The following is a 12,020-nucleotide window of genomic DNA, read 5'->3' on the forward strand; positions in this document are numbered from 1 at the left end:
CAACCGTTTAATAACGGTCGCTTCTAAATGTCTGGGCAGGGGAGGATGGCCCAGCCTTGGGGGCGAAATCCTAGGAACCGTGGCTGTGTGTTGGTGGTGTTGTAGTACAGCTGTCTCATTGGCCCTGCTATGACTTTGTCCAGGGGAGTATGCAGACTGACTGCAGCATATCACGGGAAATACACTACCGACGCTTGACTAGGCTTGAAACGAGGTGAGGGGTTTCTGTCCCTCCTGCTCCCATCGCCACTTCAAGTACGGCTTGAGTTCCTTGTCTGTTGGCACTACCCTTTTCCATTCTGGTTCAATCCCAACCACGCCTTCCGTACCGCGTAGTCTATCCCGATAAAAGATACGGTAGCTATCAAGTGCATATGCACCCATGCCTGGCAGATGAGCAATTTCCCAGCCCTCCCGTTCGTCGTCGGGTCCTAATACCTCTCCGGGCCTGACATTTGTCCCACATCCACGGTCTGGGTAGTGCAACCTCCGGTATCTTCGCTGTCTGCATGGAGGCGCAGCAAGCCAGGCGTCTGCTAGGGCTATAAGCCGCATGGCCCGGATTCTATGCAGGCCTATGGGTTGTAGCATGTTGATTAGGTCATGGAGCGGCGCTGCAGATAGTTCCTTTGGAGATGGATAGGCCGAGAGCAGCTCGAACAACACCGGTCGGGCCATTTGACCACGGGTTTGGTTCCATAGAATGGCCTGGACTACCAAAGCATATAGACTATCACAGATTCGTTCTTGGATTAGACCGTACTTGGCAGGTTGGAGGGTCAAGCTGAGTCCTGAGGGCTGAGGTATTACACGAGGGTGGTCTTGTTTTTCGACTCTGGTCTTGGTTGGAGAAGAATGTTTCTTCTTTGGAGGAAGCGGGGCATGTTGCGAGGCGCCCTGCCCGTGTGTTTGATTAGAGGATCTAATTCGACGACTTCTTGTTACTACTGGCATAGCTGAATAGCCAAAGATAGCCAAAACACTTGATTACATGCAGGAAGACAGGATCATGGCTAGCTGAATCTTGTCACCTGGAAACAACAACTCCACTCCCGCGGCGCTAACAGTTAGGATCCCTACGTCATCGAAACACCTCTGGTGTCCTGACGATCGAAACACACCGACCAGCTGAACGTTGTTCAGACGAGATGGTGAGACCCAAAGAAAAGCTATAGCACCAATTCGTAACACGTCATGCAACGTATTCCACACTAGAGTTTCTTCATAAGCACCCCAGAGACCAGGAATTGGGCCTCGGTGCTATTCCCCAGGTTAGCACCGCCGCGATGAAGCTCCATCCCAGTACACCTCCACCATCTCACCTTCACGTCGCACCTCACCGTCAAAAAAATCCTCGAGTCCGTTCATATCGTGACATGACCTAGTAAAACCAGCCCACCATGCTCCCCAAAACTCGCTTGACCGCAAAGAAATAAGGCCAGCCCTACTATGCCATCCCAGCCATCTGCCCCACCTCACCGTTTAGCTCCACCCGCAAAAAGCATAGAGCCCGCCTTGCCCACATAATCCGTCATCGGAACCTCTCGGATCATCATCATCATCATCATTGCTATCGTGCAAAAAAAAGAGAAGCTACGCGCTCAAATGTGACATTGTTTACCAATTGCATCCGTAGCCCAAACAAAAAAAGAGTTGGACCAACGGGGAAAGAAATAGAAGATGTCTTTCTCGGATGATGGAGACATGGAGGACTGGGCGGAACAATCGTCTACGCAAAAGCGCTACGAAGGCGAAGACACCAGTCCAACCACACCCCGTGAATTAAAGGGCTGGTACGCGTATCCTATCGCTGCTGAAGTAAATTGATTTTTTCCAAACACCTTCTGGGATGAACATGGAAAAAACTAACTTGGATTTGTAGGTTTTCGCCGTGGTAGCTGTCGGTACGTCCCCTCATATCCCACCATCCAGCCATACAAGTTTCCACCTTCTCAATCCCAACCGCAACCTAAAAAGAAACAATGGACTTATAAGAGTACACAGGCGCCTTCCTCCCTGTCCTCCTCGAGCAACTCGCCCGCGAAAACGGCGTCTTCTTCTCCGACCCCTCGCAGCCATGCGTCACTCATCCCACCTCTTCCCGCCGCGCCAGCGACAAAGAAGCAGCACCCGCTTCCTCCGAGCAATGCATGGTAACCTACCTCGGCCTCCAAATGTCCACCAGCAGTCTCGCACTGTACACATCATCAGCAGCAGTACTACTACAAGCCCTTGTATTAGTGTGTTTGAGTAGTTTTGCAGATTACGGTATGTTTCTCTCCCCTGTCCATTAAATTTACCACAAGCTTTGAATTGAGCTATTAGGGGCATAGAAAGAGCTAAAGGGCATTACAGGTCCATACCGCAAAAAAATGCTCATGATAACGTCGTACACGGGCTCAATAGCGAGTTGCCTCTTCATCTTCATCTCCCCCTCACTATACCAACTCGCCCCTCTCCTCGTCATAATCGGCGTAGCCTGCTTGGGATGCTCGTTCGTGCTACTCAACGCTTTTTTACCGTTGCTCGTAGCAAACTACCCGGATAATAGCAGTGATGCGGGTGGCAAGCCGTTGTCAGAAGATGACGATTCAGCCGTTGAACTGGATAGTTTGAATGCGGATACAGAGGCCGCGGCGTCACGGAGGGAAGATGCAGAGAAGCTGGCACGCGATCTGGAGCGGTCTGCGCAGATAAGTTCGAAAGGAGTGGGATATGGATATATGGCTGCGGTATTCGTTGAGATACTAGCGATCCTCATCGTCTTCATCTTCAGCAAAACGTCGTTGTCGAAGACGTCGCCCACACTCTCGATCCGCGTCGTACTCTTCATGGTCGGCCTCTGGTGGGCCGTCTTCTCCATTCCGACGTTACTCTGGCTCCGCGAACGCCCTGGGCCCCCTTTACCCGTACAGCAGCACTCCAACCTCTCCTCCACCCCCGGCAAATCCAAACTCCGCACGTTTCTCTTCTACACATCCTTTTCCTTGAGGAGTTTCTGGGTCACCTTGAAAAAAGCTTGTCGACTCCGTCAAACACTCATCTTCCTCATATCTTGGTTCCTGCTCTCAGACGCCGTAGCCACAATCTCAGGCACCGCCGTGCTCTTTGCAAAGACCGAACTGCACATGAGTACCATTGCGATTGCGCTCCTCTCCATCACCTCCATCGGCTCCGGCATCATCGGCGCCTTCGCCTGGCCACGCATTCAGCGCCACTGGGCCCTGCAACCGAAAACCGTGTTGTTGTGCTGCGTAGCGGGTATGGAAATCATTCCTCTGTACGGCCTCCTCGGCTACATCCCGTTGTTCCAGCGGCTGGGCTTCATAGGCTTGCAGCAGGCATGGGAGATTTATCCCATAGCCGTCTTACACGGCATCGTCATGGGCGGCATCTCATCCTACGCGCGGTCCGTATTTGCGCCGCTGATCCCTGAGGGTAGCGAAGCGGCGTTTTTCGCCCTCTACGCTGTCACGGATAAGGGGAGTAGTGCTGTGGGACCGACGCTCGTAGGCCGTATTACGGATAGTGCGGGGACGATCCGACCCGCATTCATCTTTTTGGCTGTCCTGGTTATGCTGCCTGCGCCGTTGCTGTGGCGGCTCGATGTTGAAAAGGGGAGGGAGGATGCGAGGGCTATGGCAGAGGGAGATGCCAGGGGACGCGGAAGGTACGAAAGAGTCCGGAATGAGTGATTTGAGCCGAAAAGGTTCCAAGGGGCCTTTGGCGAAAGGGAGGGGGTATATGGTATGAATTTTGTAACGCCTCAAATGGCTTTTTTGCCTCCCTAGATAGTTTGGCTCGGGCCCTCTGAAGCAAAAGGGCACGGGCAAACGATAAAAGTGACCATTTTTATGCTTGGTCCCGAATCTTCGGGCGCTTACTATCCCTGTCGTTGCTCTCTCCGAATCGCTTTCGTTCTCCGAGAGGCTTTGCGTTTGCGCCCGTGGCACCGTCTCTGTCCCTGTCTCTTGCGCCATGTCCATCTGGTCTGAACCGCTCATCCACGCCGTACTCGCCCTTGTCCCTTCGCGGGCGGTCATCCTTAAAGTCGCCCCATTTGCCCGTGTCCTCCGTCTTCATGTCTCTGTACCGTGTGCGTCCCTTTTTACCGAGCTTCGTCATGTCCCGAATTTGCATGTATTCCGGCAGAATCTCGCGGTTTGTGTCGTCTTCGAAGCGGGCGTTCATGAGATTGCGTCGGTCGACGCCGAGTTCCTTGAGTTCATCGGTGAAGAAGGCACCCTTGTGGAAGTACTTTTGCATGTACTGCATTTGGCCGCGGTCGCCTTTTTCTTCTTTCTGCTTCTCGATGAATTCGCGGTCTTCGGCCTCGCGCTCGGCGGCTGAGAGGTTGCGTCGACGCTCAATCTCGGCACGCTCAGCTTCAGCCTCTTCGATAGCGAGACGTTCACGCTTGATGCGCTTGAGTTCGCGGAGTTTCCAGGCTGCGTATTCAGCGTCGGGATCGACCCCGTCGGTGTCGTCGATGGCGTTGATGTCGGCGTCTTCGATGTCGTCATCCCAGTCCTTTTTGCCTGCTGCCTTTTCGGCTATTCGCTGTTCGACCTGTTCCTGCACGAGTGCTCTTGCCTGTTCCTGTCGCCGCGCTTCTTCCTCTGCTGCCAACTCGTCTGCTGATTTAACGGGTGCCGCAATCTTGTTTCGCTCGCTCTTCTTCAGAAAGACTGGTCGTAGTAGTTTCTTTGGTGCCTCGTCTTCGCTGCTCGATTCCTCCTCTGACGACTCATCCTCATCGCTGCCGCTTCCACTATCACTCCCACTCCCACTGCCGTCTTTTTCTTCTTCCTCCTCGCTCTCAGTCTCGAACTCGTCTTCTAGCGCTTTACGCGCATCCTCGCTTTTTTGCCGCGATGCAAGTCTCGATTTGATTGCCGATGATGCAATAGGTGCTGGTTTTGGTTTCGCAAAAGGTTTTAACTGGGGCTTCTGCTCTTCGTCTTCTGATTCGGATTCTGAGCTGGAGTGCTCTTCGGGTTCTGCGACTGTTGGCTTTCCAGCGAATTGGCGCGTGCGGACCGGCTGCGCGGTGAGCTTCTTGGGCTTTGGCGGTGGCATGGTTGGGGAATGTTTCTGTGGCGCGCAAATCGAGTGTAGAAACAGGCAGACCAGTTGGAGCGCGAACGCGATACCGCGGCTGCAAGTGGCTTGGCGCGTATAAGGCTGAGACCAACTCACCTGAACTCATCACGACCACAATTATTATTTTTAACCATTGCTAAGACTATTTCCTCTATGACTGAAGAAAGGACGAAAAATGAATGCCTGCGTGGTTTTTAACGGCTCTGTTCTATACATAACGCTGTCCTATTTTTTTTAAGATTTATATTCTGCTTTTGAGATTTTGAAATATATACAAGAAATGATACGACATGTTTGCACTTCTTTCTTCATCACGAACTAAATAATTCGGAAGAATGATTGAACTTAGCCTGATTCGAGCTGGATTGGATAAGATACATTGCAGTTACGCTATACAAAATAGTATACAACTATGATTCGTCAGAGCAGTACAAAGGCTGCCACCAATCACGTGTTCGGAAATAGACAATATGACATTATCAGTTCATGCCAGTCGACAAAACTTTGCTTATAACTGCGGAAAAGTAGAATTCAGATAAAACACAAGAAGAAAAAAATTTCACGTCATTCAAAGTTTTGGCTCTTCTGGGTAAAGTAATTTTTTGCAATTATCTGCTCATCGGAGACAATACACTACTGTTTTCTGATGGCAGCTATTCCACCTTGGATGATCATAATCCAGTCCAGCACTGTTGCCAGCCGTAAAACGCCAGTCATGAGAACTTCATCGTCTGTGACCCGTCAGGCTACGACGGGTTTGGTAGAATGCAACCAATAACGCCTACGAATGCTATGATGCGGTAAGAAAAAAAAACTTTGACCAAATCAGATGGCCAACAAAAGAGCCTCCCAGTAGTATAATGCACGCTCGAACGCAACAGATATCAATGTCCACCGGACCAAAAAGCAATGCAAATGTAGCCGAAAGGAGGCTGGTCGAGAGTTGATACACAAAGATGATGTAATGACCCATTCATCTGAAAATAGGTTGTTGGGGGATGGGGAGTTGGTTGAACTGGTTCGTCTCGGGCCAAGCACTACGGTCCATGTAGGGCAGCAAGCCCGACCGACGGTCAGTCATAGGCCGACCCAATGGCTGGTACTGCATCTGATCGTATGCAATATTGCGCGCGGGGTTGTGGATGGATGTTTGGGGAGGTGGGACAAGCAGGGTATGTACACCACGGACCGGTCGATAAGGCGACTGTCGCTGGTTGAGGAAGTGCGAGGGAGACAGTTGACGAGAACCCGTTGCAGCATACGACGTACTCACAGGTGACGACCCCGCAGACTGTTGGTATGGGCTAACCTGACGAGGCTGCTCAGCAGATGGTGTGTAACTGTGAGGGAAAGCAGGAGGGGCTGAGCTTGTAGGAGTGCTACTAGGCTGTGGCCATTGAACCGGTGGTGGGTATACCATGGCCATGGACCGGCCTCCAGGTACAGGCAAGGGGAGCTCAGACCAGGTCTTTGCTTGGGTAGGTGGTACTTGCTGAGGTGGAGGGATCGAGAGGCTGGGCAGAGGCGGCAGCCGGTTCACAGATGGCGGCGGTTCAAACGATCTGTTGATGGGCGTCTGGAGCGTAGGGATTGGGGGAGCGTTGCTGTAGGGTCCAGGGGCGAATCCGTGAGCCTGTCGCTTCGCTGGTGGTTCGTTGGTGTAGTCTGCACTGCGCTTGCGTTGAATCGAACCCAACTCCGGAAGAGCACCAATCGGAGAAACGTTGGTAGATGTAGCCTGTGGTTGCAACAGCGGTGTCTTGGAGAGTGCAATGTGGCTCGGGGAGTACATGGAGGTTTGTGGAGACGCTTGTTGCTGGGTCGGTGGTGAGGGGACCACGTTTGAAGGAACGCCGAGCATGTTCTGGGGACCAACTGGGCTGACGGCGCCGGATGCGGGTATTTTGGAGGCCTGGTCAAAGAAGGTGCCAAACTTGCCCAAAATACCGTGCCACTCGTTCCACTTGTCCTTTGAGGTGAAAAGGCTGTAGCGCATATTGCTGAGGAATTCGACTTCCATGATGTGAACCTCTTGTACTGAGATGCCTGACACTTCGGCCCACGTCTTGTTCGTATACGTATTGTCATCGAGAAACTTGTTTCCAAGCATCAGCGCTACGGTGAGAAGACGGTATTCGCTGCCGGGCTTTCCCTTGACAGTTGGGTTGGTCTGCTTCAGCCTGTATATGAAGAGGAGTGCGAGAAGAATCACATTCTGTGCTACCTGAGTTGTTGTCAGAATGGTGGCTACCCATTTCCTAAAGCCAGTTGTAGGGTGTGCATCTGGGACCAGAGGCTGCATGGGCTGGCGAGGTGAGGTTGTGTCAACGACTTGTTTCAGGGTTGCCGAACTCTCAAACCAGAAAAGACAGGTAATCTGCAAAGTTAGAAAAGAAGTTTTAATCAAAGAAGGATATGGCACTCACCTCTGCTGCCAGTTGAGGAAGGCCTTCTTGTGGTGTGTTGATGGTTGGTGGGATCCGTAGATTTGGAGATATTGACCACTTCTTCTTTGGTGTTTGTGATGTCTCTTGTGCCTGTTGCTGTTGCTGTCGTTGCGGGCTGGGGCTTCTTGGTGCAGCTGCTGATCTTGAGTTGCCGATTGCTGGTAGTTGGTAGCCATACTGATTGCCCGAGCCCTGGTTGGATGGGAGCGAGACGACCCGTAGTGCTGAGCCAGGAAGGTCTGGAGGCGTAAGGGGAGCTCGAGAGGCTGTGCGGAGGGGGTCGTGATCGTAGGCGTTGGCCATCCTTGGATATGGAAGCTGCATGGTGTTGTCCAGCTTGGAGGATGGTTGGGGGCCGGGGGCGTAGAAGGTGAAGGAATGCTCCCGCGGGATGGCGTGAGGCATTGGACGGGGGAGCTGTAGCTCGAGCATGCGGACGACGGAAGGTGAATGAGGGTTGGGTTGAGGGGGGTTGGAGCAAGATCAAGGTGAGCGGGCGTTCATGGAAACGGCAGACAGCTATTGTTTGTAGAATGTCTGGCTCGAGGGCATGTCCAGCAGAAGAGGCAGGTGGAGTAGAGGTGACCTAAAAAGAGAAAGAAGAAGAGGAGGAGGAGCCGGTGGGCCAGGAATAGATAGGAAGCAGGGAGCACGATGGCAACTATTGCGGATGACAGCCACCGGGGGTCAATGTTTAGATGCTAAGCCAATGAAGGCAGCCTTTGTTGGGGACAGCGGGAAGCGACGCTTGGGCGGCGGCGGAGGGTGGTGGAGGACAAGGGCGAGGCGAGGTGGAGGTGGAGGTGGTGGTGGTGGTGGTGGTGAGTGTCGGAGGGCATGGGGAGTAGTAGTAGTAGAGGATGTGAGGGAGAGGGAGAGCGGGCAAGCATGTATGTATTAGGTGGTAGGCGTATGTACTACGTAGGAGGTGTAGGGAGGCGGACAGTCGGGGGCCCGCACACAGGCAGGGCAGACATGGCTTGGGGCCGTTGGATTTGAATAAAACATAGGTAATTCACACACACGGAGTCGTGAAGGGCTCGGAAGGTTCCAGGCAGGAGCGCGAGCAGGGTAGAAGGAACGCCCCAAGAGGCTGATCCAAAGCCGCGCTCTGACATCAACCGCGCCTGCGTATTGCTAGCCGCGCACGGGCCCGGGGGGCACAAAGCAACCGGGGGCACGCCGCCAGGGCAGCGGCGACCCGCCAAGCCGCGCGGGCGGATTAGCTGATTAGTTGATTAGCTGATTAGTGCCTGCCTGCCTGCCTGTCTGCTTAGCTGCTGGCTGCTATCGCCTGCAAGGTGAGTGGTTGCGTCGCTTGTGGTAGTGACTAAGTAAGTGTAGTCCAAGTATGTACTGAGTGGTAGGAGAGGGCAGGAGCGACCGACTGCCCCCCCAAGCACACGCACACGCACACGCACAAGCACAAGCGACTGCCCGGCCGGCCGACTGCGACTGCCTGACCGAGTAAATGACTGACTGACTGACTGACTGACTGGCTGGGCCTGGCTGGCTGGCTGGCTGGCTGACTGACTCCCGCTGAGGAGAGAGGCGCGTGTGTGTGAGAGAGGGATAGCAAAGAGGCCAGACCAGGCCCGGGTCAGATGGCGTCAAAGAACCACTCGCTCCCTCAACCAACCCGGCTGCCAACCACAACCACGACCGGCCGACCAAGACGACGACGACCACTACCTACTCCGGCTACTACGGCAATTTGTGTACACACGACTACGCCTACTTACATAGACACGATGCCGCCTCCGCCTACGCCCCAAGCCTCAAAGGGAAAACAAGGGCCCAGCTGCACCGCCCAGCAGTGTCATCATCAACCCCATCATGACCAGCGTCATCCCAATCATCATCGTGATTGCCGTTAATTATTATCATTATTATTAGCGTTACCCACCCTGTCCCTCGCACCAGCCCTGATCAATCTACCTACCCACGTAGTATCCAAGCATATCTAAGTACTCTACGCAGTCTCAGCCTGCCTCGCTCGCCGTAATACATACCACACACCACCCACTCCCACCCACACATGCACAACCTGGCTGCACATGCGACAATGGCACCCTCGAACCGGCTCCCATTCCCACATGCACCGTGACTTTTGCAGCAGCAGGAATCGCCGGAAGCGGAGGCGCTGAGTGCAGCTTGGGCGGGTTTGCGGATAGCGTCGTGCGAGGCCGTGCAGCTGCGCATCCGTGGTCCATCCATCAACAATAACAACAATCATCATCTCACACACACACGCCTCCACCACCACCATCTCCACGATGTCCATCATCCACACACACACTCGCATCTCCTACTACTACACACACATGCACTCTTACATGCACACACACACACACACACACACACATGTTCACTCACTCACATGTACACACACACAAGGGCGCGCACACACACTCACACACTCTCTCTCTTACACACACACACACCCCTCCATCCATCCATCCATCCATCCATCGCTCATATCACTCGCGCCCTCATTTCCGGCCCTGCCGTGTTTGACCTGCAGCGCTTGTCACTGGCCGTGCTGCACCACTCGTCGCCGGCCATGCCAAAAAAGCACCCTGCGATGCCGATGCAAAGACTGCCGTGCTGCCACCACACTCAGAAGCGATACGAACCAGGCCGCCCAGCCAGGCCGCGGACTAGCGGACTCGCGGTCTTACTTTACCCTAAGCATGCCCTAAATCCGAGCCCGAACCCTGTCCAACGCGACGCTTTGCAGGCTGAAGTTTGAGCGGGTGCTGCTGATCGTCAATCCTCTGTTTTTTTCTCTCTGCCCTTCTCCGTCCTGCCTTGGTGTGACTTGCACTCATCAAGTGGATCCACCACGCCCTGTCTGTGTCGAGGGCTCGGCCTGCCTTGTCTCTCCATCTCTCCCTCTCGGCCAATAGCCGCTGCCCACCCTTCCCCGACGCTAGACAGCAGCTTGTTATTGAAGCATGTCCGCCTGTCCGCTGAGCACTGCTGCTGAGCCCTCCAAGCAAGGTGAGGGCAGGGCAGGGCAGGGCAAGACAAGACAAGGCAATCTGCACTGCACAACCGCCCCTGACCAAACGCATATTGCCTTGCCTCGCCTTGGGGGTTCTGTTGCGCGCGCGCCTCAGTTACTGCATTCTGGCTCCTTGCACGCGTCCACTCAAGGCCCCCGGTGGATGGTTCCAAGATGCCCGAATTAGTTGGCGTGCACACACGGCCTGGGGCACCCACTCATCTCGGTCCTCTCTGCCTTGCCAACAAGTGTTGCCCATGCCATGACCTCTTCCCTTCCATCCCTCCCTCATCCAGACCTGACCTGCCGCGGGCTGGCGGGTTGGCGGGTTGATGAGTCGCTACCTGCGTGCAGTAGTAGCAATAGCAGCCGCAGCAAGCCCACACACGGTGGTTCGCGGATGCTGACCTGTTGACTGCTCCTAGCACCTCCACCACCCGTCCTTGCGAGCGAGCCATGTTTGCTTTCTCTCGACTAACTATCTTGCCTGGCCCACATCCCACACACACACAGCCCCATGGCCCATGGCCAGCAAGTGCAAGCAAGCAAGCAAAGTCGGCCATGTCTGCAGCCGACGCCTCTGCTGGGAGAGGACCCGCAGCGCTAACCGTGGAACCGTGACCGTGACCGAGATATTGCTTTGGCAGGCAAGTTGCAAGGGAGTCGCTCCAGCCCCGTAATCTATCCATAGCACCATCTGTGGCGCCGGTGAAGCGCAGCTTCGCAATGCAATGAGGATGTTGCTGTGCAATGGTGGAGCATCGTTGCGAGCGCCCGTCATGCGCAGAATGGTTGCAGGGGTACCGGTGAAAAAAAAATCGATGCCCGCGTAATCAACGGCGGCCCTCCATGACACGACACGACACGGACAATGGGCAAGAGGCTTTGGCAGCAAGGAAGCAGAGGCATGATTGCATTGCACATGCCTGTTTAGCTCAAAAGTCTTGTCCGGCGAAGATCAAGTGGGTAATAGAATACGGCGTGCCATCATGTATCGGTTCCATGTCGGTGTTGGGGGGTGTGGGAGGGGGTCGAGATCTCAAACACGTCCGTCCACCTTCGCTACAGGCAAACGGGATGCTCGGGATGGCCGTCTAGCTGCTTGTGGCGGCGAATCACTGCCAAGCGCCCTCCAACTGTGGAAGCCCGCTCGCCATGTTGCAATGGTGATGCATCGATTCGAGGCTAGCTAGCCCGGGCGCGCTCACCACACTCGCACTCGCCCAAGTCCACGTCCAAGTCATACGGTCGGTGTATACATAGACACCAGGACGTCGTTGTCGTCGTCCATCGCCTGACCAGCGCTGCGGTGGAGACGAAGCCCGCCTAGAGGAGCTCGGCGGTCCTCACGGCTCACGGGCGACGCTCGGCTCCGCTTTCCTTCGTCATTCATTGATTGCACCACTTGCCATTTCATTGCCTTTCCCACCACTGCCACCCCCCCTCCGCCCGCGCGCCCCCCC

General features: G+C 54.5%; 5 protein-coding genes across 5 annotated transcripts; 2 read left to right on the forward strand and 3 right to left on the reverse strand.

The window, feature by feature from the left end:
- Nucleotides 1-198: 198 nt before the first annotated feature.
- Nucleotides 199-954, reverse strand: COCCADRAFT_35738 (uncharacterized protein; the record flags this gene model as incomplete). Its single annotated transcript, XM_007712853.1, has 1 exon — nucleotides 199-954. One exon carries the CDS (start codon nucleotides 952-954, stop codon nucleotides 199-201), a length of 756 nt encoding a protein of 251 aa, XP_007711043.1.
- A 726-nt stretch (nucleotides 955-1,680) lies between these two features.
- COCCADRAFT_4011 (uncharacterized protein) lies at nucleotides 1,681-3,695 on the forward strand (the record flags this gene model as incomplete). Its single annotated transcript, XM_007712801.1, has 4 exons — nucleotides 1,681-1,818; nucleotides 1,883-1,904; nucleotides 2,005-2,268; nucleotides 2,356-3,695. 4 exons carry the CDS (start codon nucleotides 1,681-1,683, stop codon nucleotides 3,693-3,695), a joined length of 1,764 nt encoding a protein of 587 aa, XP_007710991.1.
- Nucleotides 3,696-3,852: 157 nt separating this feature from the next.
- On the reverse strand, nucleotides 3,853-5,079 carry COCCADRAFT_4012 (uncharacterized protein; the record flags this gene model as incomplete). The annotated part of the gene is made up of 1 exon (XM_007712802.1): nucleotides 3,853-5,079. The coding sequence occupies one exon, from the start codon at nucleotides 5,077-5,079 to the stop codon at nucleotides 3,853-3,855; it is 1,227 nt and encodes a 408-aa protein (XP_007710992.1).
- A 622-nt stretch (nucleotides 5,080-5,701) lies between these two features.
- COCCADRAFT_92896 (uncharacterized protein) lies at nucleotides 5,702-5,881 on the forward strand (the record flags this gene model as incomplete). Its single annotated transcript, XM_007712854.1, has 1 exon — nucleotides 5,702-5,881. A coding segment is annotated over one exon (180 nt), but the record flags the coding sequence as incomplete, so codon positions are not given.
- A 195-nt stretch (nucleotides 5,882-6,076) lies between these two features.
- On the reverse strand, nucleotides 6,077-7,955 carry COCCADRAFT_92771 (uncharacterized protein; the record flags this gene model as incomplete). The annotated part of the gene is made up of 2 exons (XM_007712855.1): nucleotides 6,077-7,480; nucleotides 7,530-7,955. 2 exons carry the CDS (start codon nucleotides 7,953-7,955, stop codon nucleotides 6,077-6,079), a joined length of 1,830 nt encoding a protein of 609 aa, XP_007711045.1.
- Nucleotides 7,956-12,020: the final 4,065 nt, after the last annotated feature.

This window comes from Bipolaris zeicola (assembly GCF_000523435.1).
Source record: "Bipolaris zeicola 26-R-13 unplaced genomic scaffold scaffold_50, whole genome shotgun sequence".
NCBI classification, from domain to species: domain Eukaryota; kingdom Fungi; phylum Ascomycota; class Dothideomycetes; order Pleosporales; family Pleosporaceae; genus Bipolaris; species Bipolaris zeicola.